Source organism: Dictyostelium discoideum (genome assembly GCF_000004695.1).
Source record: "Dictyostelium discoideum AX4 chromosome 2 chromosome, whole genome shotgun sequence".
NCBI classification, from domain to species: domain Eukaryota; phylum Evosea; class Eumycetozoa; order Dictyosteliales; family Dictyosteliaceae; genus Dictyostelium; species Dictyostelium discoideum.
The window spans coordinates 246,170-260,073 of record NC_007088.5 but is presented as its reverse complement, the minus strand read 5'-3'; the positions used below and the strand labels follow the sequence as shown (position 1 = coordinate 260,073).

General features: G+C 24.7%; 5 protein-coding genes and 1 pseudogene across 5 annotated transcripts in view; 1 reads left to right on the top strand and 5 right to left on the bottom strand.

Annotated features, from left to right (window-relative positions):
• Positions 1 to 158: 158 nt before the first annotated feature.
• Positions 159 to 2,057, bottom strand: DDB_G0271228 (hypothetical protein; the record flags this gene model as incomplete). Its single annotated transcript, XM_640626.1, has 1 exon — positions 159 to 2,057. The coding sequence occupies one exon, from the start codon at positions 2,055 to 2,057 to the stop codon at positions 159 to 161; it is 1,899 nt and encodes a 632-aa protein (XP_645718.1).
• Positions 2,058 to 2,324: 267 nt separating this feature from the next.
• Positions 2,325 to 2,459, top strand: DDB_G0271230 (hypothetical protein; the record flags this gene model as incomplete). The annotated part of the gene is made up of 1 exon (XM_640625.1): positions 2,325 to 2,459. The coding sequence occupies one exon, from the start codon at positions 2,325 to 2,327 to the stop codon at positions 2,457 to 2,459; it is 135 nt and encodes a 44-aa protein (XP_645717.1).
• A 136-nt stretch (positions 2,460 to 2,595) lies between these two features.
• On the bottom strand, positions 2,596 to 3,438 carry DDB_G0271232 (hypothetical protein; the record flags this gene model as incomplete). The annotated part of the gene is made up of 1 exon (XM_640624.1): positions 2,596 to 3,438. One exon carries the CDS (start codon positions 3,436 to 3,438, stop codon positions 2,596 to 2,598), a length of 843 nt encoding a protein of 280 aa, XP_645716.1.
• Positions 3,439 to 3,706: 268 nt separating this feature from the next.
• DDB_G0271234 (hypothetical protein) lies at positions 3,707 to 7,312 on the bottom strand (the record flags this gene model as incomplete). Its single annotated transcript, XM_640623.1, has 1 exon — positions 3,707 to 7,312. The coding sequence occupies one exon, from the start codon at positions 7,310 to 7,312 to the stop codon at positions 3,707 to 3,709; it is 3,606 nt and encodes a 1,201-aa protein (XP_645715.1).
• A 580-nt stretch (positions 7,313 to 7,892) lies between these two features.
• DDB_G0271236 lies at positions 7,893 to 11,483 on the bottom strand (annotated as a pseudogene; the record flags this gene model as incomplete).
• A 494-nt stretch (positions 11,484 to 11,977) lies between these two features.
• Positions 11,978 to 13,904, bottom strand: part of DDB_G0271238 (hypothetical protein) — a gene marked incomplete at both ends in the record, with an annotated part of 3,582 nt that continues 1,655 nt past the window's right edge. Inside the window, one exon of the mRNA XM_640621.1 lies at positions 11,978 to 13,904. This exon is cut by the window's right edge and continues 1,655 nt beyond it. Within this exon, the coding sequence (XP_645713.1) occupies positions 11,978 to 13,904 (1,927 nt within the window).

The window sequence follows — 13,904 nt, the reverse complement described above, 5'->3', positions numbered from 1 at the left end:
ATTGGGGCTTAAATTTTTTTTTTTTTTTATTAATATCTAAATGGTTAATAATTAAAAAATTAAAAAAAAATAATAATACCAATAAAAACCAATAATAATAATAAAATTTTATTAAAACTATTTATAATAATTAATTTTCATTAACCAATATTATTTATTTAATTTTTTTTTGGTAATTTCTTTATTACTGTTGTGAAATATGGATTATTAATATTATTTAATTCAGGAATATATTCATCATCTCCGATTTTAATTTTAATTTCTTTTAAATTTATATTTGATTCTTTTTGTTGTTGTTGTTGTTGTTGTTGTTGTTGTTGTTGTATTGAAATATTATTTATTAAATTTTTAAATTCTTTAACAAATTCACCAACTAACTCATTTTCATTTAATTCAAATATTAATGAATATAATTGTAATTTAAAAATATTATTTAATATTAAATTAAATATTAATTTGAATTGATTTGATTCTTTGATATTAATTTTATAATGTCTAATTGATGTTAATGGCGATGAAAATATATTATCAAATAAATATTGATTAATTGAAATAGGTTCTTTATGTAAATCATTACCACCACGACCAGTTTGTTTTGAAGAGTAAACAATGAAATCACTATTATCATATAAATATAAATATTTAATTGATTTGTTTTTTAATAAATTTGAAAATGTATTAATATTTAATAAACCACAACAATCAAATTCAATTCTTTCAATTGATGTATTTGATTCTGAAAATAATGGTATAAATGAATTTGAAAATGATTCTATAGTTTCATTAATATTATTAGCAAAAGTTTCATCATCATCATAATCATCACTATAAATTGAATCTTCTTTTTCTATGGATGATATATTTAAATTCTTTAAAGATTTACTTGTAATGAATGAATTAATCATTTGGTTTAATTCGGATTTCATATTTTCTGAATTACCTGAATCTGTACTATTACTATAGAAACTATTAAATCCCATTTCTTCAGATAGGTTTGATAATATTTGAAATGAATTAATTGGTATTGTAATTGAATGTAAATTTTCAAATTGATTAACTTTGATTAAATGACGTGCTTCGACATATTCACCACCATCTAATCTATTTTGTACTTTAATTGATTCAACTTGTTGACCTGAATTATTTGGATCAAATAATGCTGAATAATCGACATGTGTTGGACAATCACAAGCAACATCAGATCCATCATAAATTAAATTTTTACCTTTGAAAATTTTGAATATCTTTACTGTTTCTTCATCTTCACCTACATCTCTATCAACACCAGCAATTGATAAATTATTTAAATATAATTCAGTACATTTCTTATTACTTTCATCATCATCTTCTTCAGAGCTTGGATTATAGCCCTCAATTTCCAAATAATTATAATTTAATTCTAATATTTTAAATAAATTTGATATGTTTTCTGAATTTTCATTTGATATATATTCATGTATTTCGAATAAAATACTATCGTCTTGATTCCCTTCATAACCAGTTTTAACATTAACTACAATTCTATTATAAAGTAATTGATTATTTTCAAATTTATTTTTAATTTCTTTAAAATCATCAATTGTAATATCATCTAAAAATAAATTGAATTTAAAATAATCATTGATTATTGATTCTTTGATTTTTATAATTGAAAACTCTTTATTAAAACTAATTTTATTTTGATTATCTTCTTTGTCATTAAAAATTAAATTATTTTTATCATATTGATTTTGGTTATTGTAATTTTCAATAAATGATTTATTTTTATTATAATTAATTTTTAACCAATGTTCAAATGATTTATTATCAATAATATTATTTGATATTGTTGATGATATAAAATTATACCACTTTTTTGAAACTAATATATAATTTAATATTTCATTTCTATTTAAATAAAATTTATTAATTTTATATTGATTAATAGTATTATTATAATTTGTTTTATTATTTTTGCTGATTAATAAATAATTTATTAAAGATTTTAAAATTTCATAATCAATCACATCTTGTAATATTTTATTATTATCTGTTTTAATTTTTTTACTTGTTGACATTATTATTTGTATAAATTATGTGTTGGAGTAATGAAGTTGACGATAAAAAATGTCTGAAAAAAAAAAAAAAAAAAAATTGACCGCCAAAAAAAAGTAAAAAATTTTGAATTTTTTTTTTTTTTTTTATTAATATTTTTTTTCATTTGTAATTTATTAACAATCAATAGGTTGAGGTTCAGGAATAGTGATATAGGTATGAATACATCCTAATTTTGGTGAACAAGTGTCAGTTGTGCAATCTTCACCATCGTCACATGAAACTGGAGTATGACAACAACCACTTTTTTCAGAGCAAGAGTCATTGGTACACAAATCACCATCATCACAAGTAATTGGTGTATTACAACAACCAGTCTCTTTAGAACAACCATCAGTAGTACAAGCATTACCATCATCACATGAAATTGGTGAATTACAACAACCAGCAGATTTTGAACAAGAATCAGTAGTACAAGTATCATTATCATCACAAGAGATTGGTAAATTTGAACAACCAGTAGAATTTAAGCATGAATCGGTAGTACAAGCATCATTATCATCACAAGACATTGGTACACAAATCACCATCATCACAAGTAATTGGTGTATTACAACAACCAGTCTCTTTAGAACAACCATCAGTAGTACAAGCATTACCATCATCACATGAAATTGGTGAATTACAACAACCAGCAGATTTTGAACAAGAACCAGTAGTACAAGTATCATTATCATCACAAGAGATTGGTAAATTTGAACAACCAGTAGAATTTAAGCATGAATCGGTAGTACAAGCATCATTATCATCACAAGACATTGGTAAATTTGAACAACCAGTTTTCTTTGAACAAGAATCAGTAGTACAAGAATCATCATCGTCACAATCGATATTGGAATTAGTACAACCAGTTTCCTTTGAACAACCATCAGTTGTACAAGCATTACCATCATCACAAGAGATTGATAAATTACAACAACCTGTTTTCTTTGAGCAACTATCAGTAGTACAAGCATTTCCATCATCACATGAGATTAGTAAATTTGAACAACCGGTAGAATTTAAACAAGAATCAGTTGTGCAAGCATCATTATCATCACAAGAGATTGGCAAGTTACAACAACCAGATAATTTGGAACATGAATCAGTAGTACAAGCATCACCATCGTCACAATTAATATCATTATGGGCACAACCAGTCTCTTTTGAACATGAATCTACAGTACATTGATTACCATCGTCACAATCTATTTCAACATTTGAACAACATCCACGAGAGCAAGTATCCAAAGTACATTCATTACAATCTTCACAATCTGAATCACATCTACAAGCTGAAACAATATCCAATTGATTAAAAGCAAAAAGAACTAAACTAATAACTATAATTATTTGTTTAAACATTTTTTTATTATTTGTTTTATCTTTTTTATTTATTTATTATAATAATAAAAAAAAAAAAAAAATTTTCTTTTTATATTCACAAAAATTTACATTTTCTTTTTTTTTATTTAATTATACAAAATAATTTCTTTATAAAGTAGCTTTTAATTTTGGTTTTTTTTGGTAATAATTTTTAAATATTTTCATAAACCCAAATTAGGAATATATTTTTTTATTTTTTTATTTTTAAATTTTTATTTTTAAAAGTAATGTGTAATATTTTTTAAATCTATAAAATAAAAATAGTGAAAATTGAAATTAATAATAATGATAAAATATTTAATTGAATAAATGAAGATGTTGAAAGTTCATCAGATGGATCTTGTGGTAGTGGTGGTGGTGTTGGTGATGTTTTAAAATTGATTGTAAATGATTGTGAAATTGTGATTGGACACATTCTATCAGTTAATGTAACTTGAACTTCATATGTTTTTGGTGGTAAATTTGAAAATATACCATTTTGATTGGATAATTGAGTACCAATAATTTTGAAATTAATTGGATATGTTGAGTTATAGTTTAATTTAATTTCAGCAGTACCATTATTTAATTTATCATATGAATCAGTAACTGAAATTGATTCAATTATTGGGTCTTTATTTTCAATAACAACCTTTGTTTCTATATAACAGTTTGTTATTGATTTACAATTTCTAGTTATATTGTAACTACCAACTGGTAAATTTGAAAGTAGACTAATAATTGTACCATTATCATTAGTAGTTGGTTGAATTGGGTAACTTGTGTAAACGTAATAATCTGAAAATGTTTTAACATAGTAATAATGATTGGAGGTATCCATATTTGATAATTGGATAGAACCTTTACCAGAGTTACAAATGTCGTTCACCTTGATGATATCGATTGTCTCTTTAGTATTACCATTTGAAAGTTGTTGATAACCAACCATTTCAGTACCAGAGCAACCATCAAATAATGTGAATGAAATATCATAAGAAATAGATGGTGGTAAATTTTTAAAAATTGCATGAGTCGAATTAATTGGTGTTGGATATTTACTTGAAAGGGTTACCTTTTGAAAAGTATTCATATTTTTAATGATGATATCAATTTTGAATGAATTACAATTATCAGCTTTTACAATTTCATATTGGATATAATTTGAATAATAATTAAAAGGAGTGTCAAAAGTAAATTCTTGGTAAAATGTTTCTGTGCAATAGGTATTCCATGTGACAGTGTATGGATAGATTAAATTTGTGGCCATTTGAGTGTAGTATTCATTTTGGTAACTATATAAGGTATAAGGTGAAGTGATGGAATTAATTGCTATATTTGTATTATTATTTATTAATTTATAATATACTGATGATAAACAAGTGTCATTGTAAATCTTTTCAAATGAGAATGTTGGTTTGGAAATTGTTGTATTAACATCTCTATTCCAAATACAACCACCATAGGATATTGATAAAGTATTTAAACCTGGAGCAGCAGCAATATAAACACCACCATCTGAGAATGTTAGAGATGATATTTGATTTTGATTTTGAATATAGAATGTATTTTTTTTAATTCCTAAAACCTTTAAAGTTACATTGACTTTACCATCACCATTCAATGATTGTTCACCACAAGTTGGATGGGAAATTACAGATGTTGTAATTTCTACATACTGTTCTGAAGATGGTACATAAACATCGATAGAATTTGCACAAGATCCACTGTTTCCATAAACAATTGTGTAAGTACCAGTTGGAAGATTACTAACTAAACCTGAATTAATTGGTATAGTGGATGAATCAATAATAATATCCAATGAATAGAAGTTCATATAATTTGAAATTGAAATTTTACCATCAGAACTATCACAATCTATAACTGGTGTGACTTCAACTAATGGTACTTCATAAGGTGATTGTATGTTAATCATTTGAGATTTGTAACAAGTTCCTTTTGTATTTGAATATTTAATTGTAACATTATTTTCACCAGGCCCAATATTATATGCAAAATCAGTATCAACGTCATTATTTACTATTAATTTAATACCATTTGAATAAACTTCTTGAATAGTATTACCATTTGAACCTAATAATTGAATAACAGTACCAGTGGAATTACAATCTAGATCACTGATAAAACCATAAGAAAATGTTTCACTATCGATTAATGGTGGAATAGAATAGTAGAAACCAATATTACAGGAACAATTTGGAAGGTAAAAAGAGAAATAACCATTTGAAAATGATGAATAAACTTTAGAAAAGTTACCAAAAACTGTATCGATATTTACTAAAATTGAAGTTTCATGTGTACAATTACCAAGTTCATATATACTGATATCCATTTTTACATCATCCATTGGAGTAATTTCTTCATATTTATCAATCATAATTATTGATTCAACTTCACAATCTTTAACTTTATAATGGATATAAAAATAATTTGCAGGTACATTAACGAAAACTCCTTCAATTGGATAAAAAATATATTCATATTCATCTCCATCATATACTTTCATTGTAAGATTTGAATAAATTTGATATTCACCAATTGTAATATTATAGGTTTTCCAACAACCAATTCCATTTGAAGTTTCAACAACTCTATAAATAGGAGCATAAAAAGCTGTTGAATAATATCTTTCTGAATTACTTGAAATCTCTGAAATATGTAAAAATTTATTATATTGAACCGATAGAACATTATTTGTCAATGGTAATATATTTCCTAAAATATAATCATGAACAACAAATGTTTGACTTGGTAATGGATAAAATGTAATAGTTACATTTTCTAAACAAGTATCACTTTTTGTAACTGTGAAATTAAAATTTGGATTAAATTTTTGCGGTTCAAAACCATCATTAAAAGAACATATAACTTTTAATGGATCTGTTGAAAAGTCTTTATTATAAAAGTAACCAAATTGTGTGGTTGAAGTAATTTTAGTTTCTTTATGGCTCCAAGTACTTAATGGATCAGGTCCAGTGCCACCCACAGTTGCAAATGAATTAGTTTTATTTAAAATTCCATTGTCACCACTTGATAATGATAATGATACTATTGAATTTTGATTATAATCTGGAACATTTTCAAAAGTAATTTCCAATGGAGTGAAAACATTGAATAATTGAATTGATAATCTTTCAGTAGCACATTCTTTAGAATCAACGAAAAGGTAATAATAATTTGACTCCAACCCACTGTAAAAACATGGCGATGATGGTTCAATTTCATATAGAAAACTCGTGTCAAATTGGCTGAATAAGTGACAATTTGAATAACCTTTTGTTAAATCAACTGAAATCGTACCATTATTAAAACCACAAGTTGGATAGGTGTATTTAGCAGCACTGCTTTGGAATGCACCTTTGGAATTACTAAGTGGTGTAATTAAAATATTAATAGTACAACTACCATTATAATTTGAACTTATAATATTTTGTGGGGTAGAGTAATAATTTGTATTTCCACCAAACTCTCCTGAATTATAAATTGTATAATTGAAATAGGTATTTGGACACAATGGTTGTGATAAAAGTTGGTAATACATTCCTTGTGAAACAATTGAATGTGATTTAATATTTTGACAACCTTTGTATCTATAACTAAATGTATATTCAATACCATCCTTCAAATACCAAAAGTAATTAGTTGTAGATTCATTATAAACAGGTGGGGAATATGGTGTTATTCCAATACTTTCAAAATAGTAAATATCAGTGTTGATGTTTAATTTTGATGGATTTTTGCCACATGAATTTTCAACGAAATACTCTGTATTTTTTTGACAATCTACTCCTGATTCTACAAAATAATTAATTTTTAATATTAAAAATAAAATTAATAAATATTTTATAAATTTCATTTCCTTATTGTTTTAGATTTAATATTATTTTTTTTTGTTAAAATAAAAAAAAAAAAAAAAAAAAAAAAGGTTAAAATAAAAAAAAAAAAAAAAAATTAAAAATAAAAAAAAAAGATATTTTTAGTTTTTGAAAAATTAAAAAAAAAATTAATTTTTTGGGGGATCGGTAAAGAAATCAATCAGATTGGTTATTTGAATTTTTTTTAATTTTTTTAATTTTTTTTTTTATTTTAAAAAAAAAAGGAGATTGCAATCATTTCATAACGAATAGGGTTTCAATGATTTGATTTTTTTACTTTGATTTCTTGGGATACTTTGTAATTTACACAAAAAAAAAAAAAATTAATAAATAAACATGTAAATATATAAACAAATAAAACGAACAATTAATAAAAAAAAAAAAAAAAAAAAAAAAAAAAAAAATGAAAAGACTTTATCATCTTCCAGTCAATTATAAAAAAAAATATACTTTTTTAAAATCCTTTCCCATTTCCTCCACTAAAACAATTTTTTAAAAATAAACATTAAAGGGAAAAGTATATATATAAATATTGAAAAAACTTTGGAATTTTTAATTATTTTAAATTAAAAAAATAAAAATAGTGAAAATTAAGATTGATAAGAATAATAGATTAACTTGAACAAATGATGATGTTGAAAGTTCATCAGATGGATCTTGTGGTGATGGGGTTGGTGATGGTGTTGGTGATGTTTTTAAATTAATTGTAAATGATTTTGATAGAGTGATTGGACACATTCTATCAGTTAATGTAACTTGAACTTCGTATGTTTTTGGTGTTAAATTTCCAAATTTACCATTTTGATTTGATAATTGAGTACCAATGATTTTAAAATTAATTGGATTTGATGAATTATAATTTAATTTAATTTCAACAGTACCATTATTTAATTTATCATATGAATCAGTAACTGAAATTGATTCAATTATTGGATCTTCACTTTCAATAACAACATTTGTTTCTAAATAACAGTTTGCCATTGACTTACAACCACGATAAATTTTATAACTACCAGGATTATAATTTGAAAGTAAAATAGTACCATTACTACTAATTTGTTGTGGTTGAATTGGGTCAAATGAATCAGAAACTCCCATTAAACTATTTGAATTTTTAATATAATAATAATAATTATCAAAATCCAAATTTGATAATTGTATTGAAGCTTTACCAGAGTAACAAAGATCATTTATTTTTATGATATCCATTGTTTCTTTAGTAAAACCAGATTTGAGTTCATCTTCACCTACAGTTTGATACCCTGCACAACCATTTAGTAATGTGTATAAAATGTCATAACTTTTTGATGGTGGTAAATTTTTGAAAATTGAATGGGTCGAATTAATTGGTGTTGGAAGTTTATTTTCAATATTTAAACTAACGAATTTGTTCATATTTGTAATGATTAAATCAATTTTTAATGAGTTACAATTATCTGATTTTACAATTTCATAATCTATATATTTAACATTACTATTTTTATCATAATTATCCATTATTATTTGTTGATAGTAATGTTCTTCACAACGTGAATTCCAGCCCACTTGATAACTAGAATTACCAACATTTTGAAATACTAGATAATAGTTATTTTGATAAAAAAAGTTATTTGGTGAATCAATATAATCGATTTCAATATTTGGATTACTTGATACTAATTTATAAACATTTGGTAGTGAACAAGTATCATTAAAAACTTTTTCAAGAGTAAAGCTTGGCTTATTGAGTACTGTTGTAATATCTCTTTTCCATATACAAGAAAGATATGAAATTGTTAAACTATTTACACCAACACCTGCTATTGGGTAAACACCATCATTAAGGTAGGTAAATTCTGCATCTTGATTTTGGATTGTGAAATTATTAATTTGATTACCTTCATATTTAAGAGCTACTCTGATCATACCATCAGAGAAAGGACCATTATCACAAGTTGGATTGCTAATTACTGATGTTGTAATTTCTGCTACATTTTCTGAAGATGGTACATAAACAGTGATAGAATTTATACATGTTTGATTGCTGTAATAATTAATTGTATATGTACCGGATGCAAGATTCTCAATAAAGCCTTGATTAATTGGTTTACTATTTGAATTAAATACAAGCTCTAAGTTATAGAAAATTTGGAAATTTGAAATTTCAATTTTTCCATTTGGATTTCTACAATCTGAAACTGGTGTAATTTGGACCAATGGTACTTCATAAACTGATTGAATAGTTATTGTTTCAGTTCTATAACAATATTGATCACCTTCATAATTAACTGTAATATTATTTTCACCTGAACTAATATAATAACCATTTAAATTGTTATAATATTGCAATTGAACACCATTTTGATATACAGATGATATTGAATAATCTTGGGAAGGAGAAGTAAATCTAATTAAAGTGCCAGTGGAATTACAATTTGGATCTGTTAAAAGTTCATAAATAAGTGAATCACCATCAATTAAGCCGGGTGCTTCGTAAATGCCATTAATCTGACATGAACAATTTGGAAGGAATATAGTAAATTCTTTATCATAGAATGTTTGCATAGTTTTTGAATAGCTACCGAATACTGATTTCACAGTCACCATGAATGAAGTTTCATGTGTACAATTACCAACTTTCAATGTAGTGTATTCAACAGTCACACCATCCATTGGAGTATTTATATCAAGTTTATCGATTACAAAGAATGATTCAGTTTCACAATCACCAGCATTATAAGTAACATAGTAATACAATGCAGGTACATTTATAAATACACCTTCTACTGGATAAAAATTAAATTCACTATTTTCATTATATGAATGAATTCTTAGATTTTTATAATTTTCATAATTTACAATAGTAATATTATAAGTTTTCCAACATCCAATTCCATTTGAAGTTTCGATAATTTTGTAAGATGGTATATCAAAAACAGTTGAATGAACAATACCATACCCTTGATTGGTATCAAAAATCCATAAATTTAAATTATTATTAACTGATAAAACGTTATCCTTCATTGAGAATGGAATACCAGACTCTGAGCTATAATCATAAACTTTAATATTTTGATTTGGTAATGGATAGAATGTAATTGAAACATTTTCTAAACAACTTTCACTTTTTGAAATTGTGAAATTGAAATTTGGGGAATAATTATCAAATGAAAGTGTTTCGAAAAAATTACATTGTAACTGGCCAACCTCTGTTGAAAAGTCTTTATTATAAGTATACCCATAAACAGTTCTTGATATAATTGGGGTTTGTGCATGGTTCCAATCTGCAAGTAAACGCTGTGTATTTCCAACAAATGCATTTGAATTTGTGTTATTTAAAATTCCATTATTACCACTTGATAATGATAATGAAATTGTTGAATTATGGAATAAATCTGGAACATTCTCAAAATCAATTTCCAATGGAGCGAAAACATCTTTCAAGTAAATTTTAATTCTTTCAGTAGCACACTGTTCAGAATCAACGAAAAGGAAGTAATTTTCAGATTCCAATCCATTGTAAAAACCTTCTGAAGATGGTTGAATTTCATTATCAAAAAGGTAATCTGATTGAAGGAATAAATGATAATTTGAATAACCTTTGGTTAAATCAATTGTAATCGTACCATTTTTAAAACCACATGTTGGTCCAACGAATTTGAGTGCACCATCATTTAATACACCTTTTGTGTAGCTTTGTGGAGAAATTGGTGATTGGAAATTACAATTACCATTTTGTGAATAAACCCAAATTGTTGATGGAACACTATAAAAACTATAGGGTGAAGCATCTGCAGCCCAATTATAAACTATAATTGGAGTATATGTATTTAAACATAATGGTTCCGCTAAAAGTTTATAATACATTCCTTTTGAAGCAAATGGTTTAGAAATTATATTACTACAATTCTTGTATCTGTAACTTATGAAATAATTAATTCCATCTTGTAAATCCCAAGAATAATAATTTAGTAATTTTGGTTGAACAAATGGAGTCAATTCAATACTTTCAAAAGAATAAATATTTTCATGAATAACTAATTTTGATGGGCTATTTCCACAAGAATTATATAATACCAAATCGAGTTCTTGATCACAATCTGATTTTACAAAATTATTTTTATTTAAAAAAATAATAAAAAATAATAATTAATAATTTATAAATTTTATTTTCCTTTTTATTATTAATATTATTATTAAAAATTTTTTATAAAAAAAAAAAAAAAATTATTTTAAGGTTTTTTTTTTTTTTTTTTTTTTTTTTGATTGGTTTGAAAAAAAAAAAAAAATAAAATAAAATAAAATAAAATAAAATTAAATTAAATTAAAAAAAAAAAAGATATTTTTAGCTTTTCGAAAAAAAAAAAAAAAAAAAACGGTTGTGATCATTGTGATCGGTTCAGTGAATTTTTTTTAATTTGTTTTTCTTGCCCATAAAATAATTTAATTGATTATCATAATAAAAAATTCTATTTTATAAATAAAATACCAATTTACAAAAAAAAAAAAAAAAAAAAAGGAAATCATCCTCAAAAAAAAAAAAAAAAAAAAAAAAAAAAAAATGCCATACATAATCACAGAATAAACTACAAAGAAAAAAAATAAGAAAACTCCTTGCAAACACTTGAATCATTATTTTTTATTTGTATTTTATATTTTTTCTAAGTTTAAAAAATAAAAATAGTGAAAATTAAGATTGATAAGAATAAAAGATTTACTTGAACAAATGAGGATGTTGAAAGTTCATCAGATGGATCTTGTGGTGATGGTGTTGGTGGTGATGTTTTTAAATTAATTGTAAATGATTTTGATAAAGTGACTGGACACATTCTATCAGTTAATGTAACTTGAACTTCGTATGTTTTTGGTGTTAAATTTCCAAATTTACCATTTTGATTTGATAATTGAGTACCAATGATTTTAAAATTAATTGGATATGGTGAATTATAATTCAATTTAATTTCAACAGTGCCATTATTTAATTTATCATATGAATCAGTAACTGAAATTGATTCAATTATTGGATCTTCACTTTCAATAACAACATTTGTTTCTAAATAACAGTTTGCCATTGATTTACAACCACGATAAATTTTATAACTACCAGGATTATAATTTGAAAGTAAAATTGTACCATTAATATTACCACTTTGCTGTGGTTGAATTGAATCGTATGAATCAGTAACTCCCATTAAACTATTTGAATTTTTAATATAATAATAATAATTATCAAAATCCAAATTTGATAATTGTATTGAAGCTTTACCAGAGTAACAAATATCACTTGTTTTAATGATATCTATTGTTTCTTTAGTAAAACCAGATTTGAATTCATCTATACCAACAGTTTGATACGCGACACAACCATTTAATAATGTGTATAAAATGTCATAACTTTTTGATGGTGGTAAATTTTTGAAAATTGAATGGGTCGAATTAATTGGTGTTGGAAGTTTATTTTCAATGGTTAAACTAATGAATTTGTTCATATTTGTAATGATTAAATCGATTTTTAATGAATTACAATTATCTGGTTTTACAATTTCATAATCTATATATTTAACATTACTATCCCTATCATAATTATCCATTATAATTTGTTGAGTGTAATATTCATAGCAACGTGAATTCCAAGCCACATAATAACCAAAATCGCCACTATTTTGAAATACTAGATAATAGTTATTTAGGTAAGAAAAGCCATTTGATGAATCAATATAATCGATTTCAATATTTGGATTACTTGATACTAATTTATAAACACTTTGTAGATCACAAGTATCATTAAAAACTTTTTCCAGAGTAAAGCTTGGCTTATTGAGTACTGTTGTAATATCTCTTTTCCATATACAAGAAAGATATGAAATTGTTAAACTATTTACACCAACACCTGCTATTGGGTAAACACCATCATTAAGGTAGGTAAATTCTGCATCTTGATTTTGGATTGTGAAATTATTAATTTGATTACCTTCATATTTAAGAGCTACTCTGATCATACCATCAGAGAAAGGACCATTATCACAAGTTGGATTGCTAATTACTGATGTTGTAATTTCTGCTACATTTTCTGAAGATGGTACATAAACAGTGATAGAATTTATACATGTTTGATTGCTGTAATAATTAATTGTATATGTACCGGATGCAAGATTCTCAATAAAGCCTTGATTAATTGGTTTACTATTTGAATTAAATACAAGCTCTAAGTTATAGAAAATTTGGAAATTTGAAATTTCAATTTTTCCATTTGGATTTCTACAATCTGAAACTGGTGTAATTTGGACCAATGGTACTTCATAAACTGATTGAATAGTTATTGTTTCAGTTCTATAACAATATTGATCACCTTCATAATTAACTGTAATATTATTTTCACCTGAACTAATATAATAACCATTTAAATTGTTATAATATTGCAATTGAACACCATTTTGATATACAGATGATATTGAATAATCTTGGGAAGGAGAAGTAAATCTAATTAAAGTATCAGTAGAATTACAATTTGGATCTGTTAATAATTCATAAATAAGTGAATCACCATCAATTAAGCGGGGTGCTACGTAAATGCCATTAATCTGACATGAACAA